This window comes from Penaeus japonicus, unplaced genomic scaffold, assembly GCF_977035675.1.
Source record: "Penaeus japonicus unplaced genomic scaffold, GWHDUDI00000001_assembly GWHDUDI00000023, whole genome shotgun sequence".
NCBI classification, from domain to species: domain Eukaryota; kingdom Metazoa; phylum Arthropoda; class Malacostraca; order Decapoda; family Penaeidae; genus Penaeus; species Penaeus japonicus.
Genome location: NW_028234425.1, coordinates 28,942,159 through 28,944,658, shown reverse-complemented (window position 1 = coordinate 28,944,658; position 2,500 = coordinate 28,942,159). Strand labels below are relative to the sequence as shown.

Here is a 2,500-nt window from a genome sequence, read left to right as displayed (position 1 = left end):
TTTTTGTTTCTGCAAATTCCTGCATGTGGTTTAATCAGCCAAGCTATAGCGTTAGGTGGGTGGGCGATGGCTATGTGCGTAAGGTACCACAACGGATGAATGGTTAGATCAAAATCCTTTAAAGTCGAGATATCCTGCCGCTTTATGCGCCTGTGCAGCTTAAGCAATGCCAAGCTGTCATGACAGACAAGATTGAGATGCCAATTCACGAGTTTAGAGCTTCCATTTGAACTTTTATTTTATTTTCAGGAAATCCATCCTCAATTTCTCCTATATATGTCATTTCATCCTCTCTTTCTCTCTTCCAGCCTGCATTATTGAATTTGGTACGGATGATTATATGAAAAGACTCCTTTGCTTCAACATATATTTTTATTTCGCCGACCATCAGGAACGATTTTTCTCACACAATTCTGATCATTCGTGTTTTAAATAGAAAATAAGAATGAAATAGTCAGAACAAAGAAATCACATAACTTTATGTAGATCAATATCCTACAAGTCATTAAAAAAGAAAATGAGAAAGAAAACACTGTATACCATAGTCCGTTCAATCGACAGTTTGTTTATATTTTTCTTATCAATGAGAAAATGATGAAAATAGTTTCATCAATATCATCTCAGCGGTAACTGTAAAGGGAAGTTGCACAACCAATATATATATTTCCTAAATTCTGAATATGCTCTTTTCAAAATGGGAGGGAAGTGAGGGGCATGTTCCCCGCCATTGCAGAGCAAACTGACATAAAAACAATTTTCTTAAAATATTTTCTTCATTAAAAAGTTGTAATTTCCCTTTCAATTACATGAGTCTTTTTCTGTTTTCAGATTCTTGAAATTATTACTCATTATCTACCTTATATTACTTTCCTTTTCTATATCATTGCTATAAAGCTAATTTCATTGACCCGCCTTATAGCATGTATAGAGCTAAGATGAAAAAAATATCCGTTTTTAATCTCCCCTGTTATCAACTATTCAGAATCAAGACGCTGACAATGAAAATCACAAAGATAAATGTGCTATCTGGGAACTTTTTTTTTTTTTTTCTTAATCAGTGGAAAGTATAGCTTATCAGATGACAGTTACTAAGAAAGTTATCAGGTTTCTCAAATCATAGTTATATATTCCAAAGAGTGTAATTGCTGAAAGTCAAATCGACATTCAATTTCTTTCAATACTTTTGTGTGTGTATTTCTAAACTATGGACGTCATTTGCAGTGGGGATTACAAGTCTTTGAAAACATCCACTTATGTAAGAGAAATCCTGTAAACATTTTTTTTTCTTGAAATATGTATGATGAACGTCATTTTCGTTTTTTTTTTTTTTGAAGAACAACAAAAAAGCCTTGATAATAGATACCAAAAGAAATAGGGGTAATATCACAACTTATGTTCATATATTGATATATATACACAACTCAACATATATATATATATATATATATATATATATATATATATATATATATATACATATACATATATTATATATATATATATATATATATATATATATATATATATATATATATATATATATATATATATATATAAATATACATATACATATACACATATATATACATATACATATATATATACAAATACATATGTATATATATATATATATAATTTATATATACATATATATATATTATAATATAATATATATACATATACATATATATACATATACATATAAATATATAATATATATATATATATAATATATATATATATATATATATATATATATATATATATATATATATATATATATATATATATATATATATCACAGCTTGCACCCAGTCAAAACAGCCCATACTCTATCTACATCATCGTTATTCCCTGCTTCGAGGGGTGGGGGTGTGAAGGGGTAAGAGAGAGGTTACATTATAATTTCAACTTGAGACAATCCATTATTCAACTAGTTAGTCGCTGGAGAACACGTTCCTCTTGGAATTCGATCGCTTGCTGGCGGTGCGCATTCTGCCTCCCATCATCTGCTTCATTGCCATGGAATCATTGAGGTCAAGACGGCCATCGAAGTACGTGTCGCCGATATACTTCATCAGCTGAGACACCTGCACGTGGAGTTACAGATTTCAGTTAAGTGTACGTACTTTTCGCTGTTTTTTTTATTAGATTTATGCACGTATTTCAAAACGACTTATTCCAAAAGTGTCACTGATTCATGTATGCAATACCGATAAGAAATAGATAATTAATTTTTATATAATAAAATACAGTATTTTCACAGATAGATTCCACTCTTCCATCTGCCAACAGGGTTCGGTTCGAAGAATGGCTACTAACCTTATCTGGTAGTTCATGTGAGTCTCCGTACGTCGGTTGGGATTTCGTGGCCGCTGTTTTGGCTTCGACGTCGGGAGTGACGGTGTGCGGCGGTTTCTCTTCCACTCTCAAAGTACGTCTCACGGACGACCACACGAAGTCGATGACGTCGTACTTGTTCTCCCGCTTCTCGAGGTCT

At 31.8% G+C, this 2,500-nt stretch overlaps 1 protein-coding gene across 1 annotated transcript in view; it reads right to left on the bottom strand.

Annotated features, from left to right (window-relative positions):
• Window positions 1-1,781: 1,781 nt before the first annotated feature.
• The window catches only part of LOC122252095 (uncharacterized), a 46,422-nt gene continuing 45,703 nt past the window's right edge, over window positions 1,782-2,500 (bottom strand). The window contains exons 31-32 of the mRNA XM_043014364.2: window positions 2,323-2,500; window positions 1,782-2,090 (exon numbers count right to left, since the gene is read on the bottom strand). The exon at window positions 2,323-2,500 is cut by the window's right edge and continues 1,289 nt beyond it. Of these exons, the coding sequence (XP_042870298.2) occupies window positions 1,938-2,090; window positions 2,323-2,500 (331 nt within the window). The 3' untranslated portion in view covers window positions 1,782-1,937. The remainder of the gene's footprint in view (window positions 2,091-2,322) is intronic.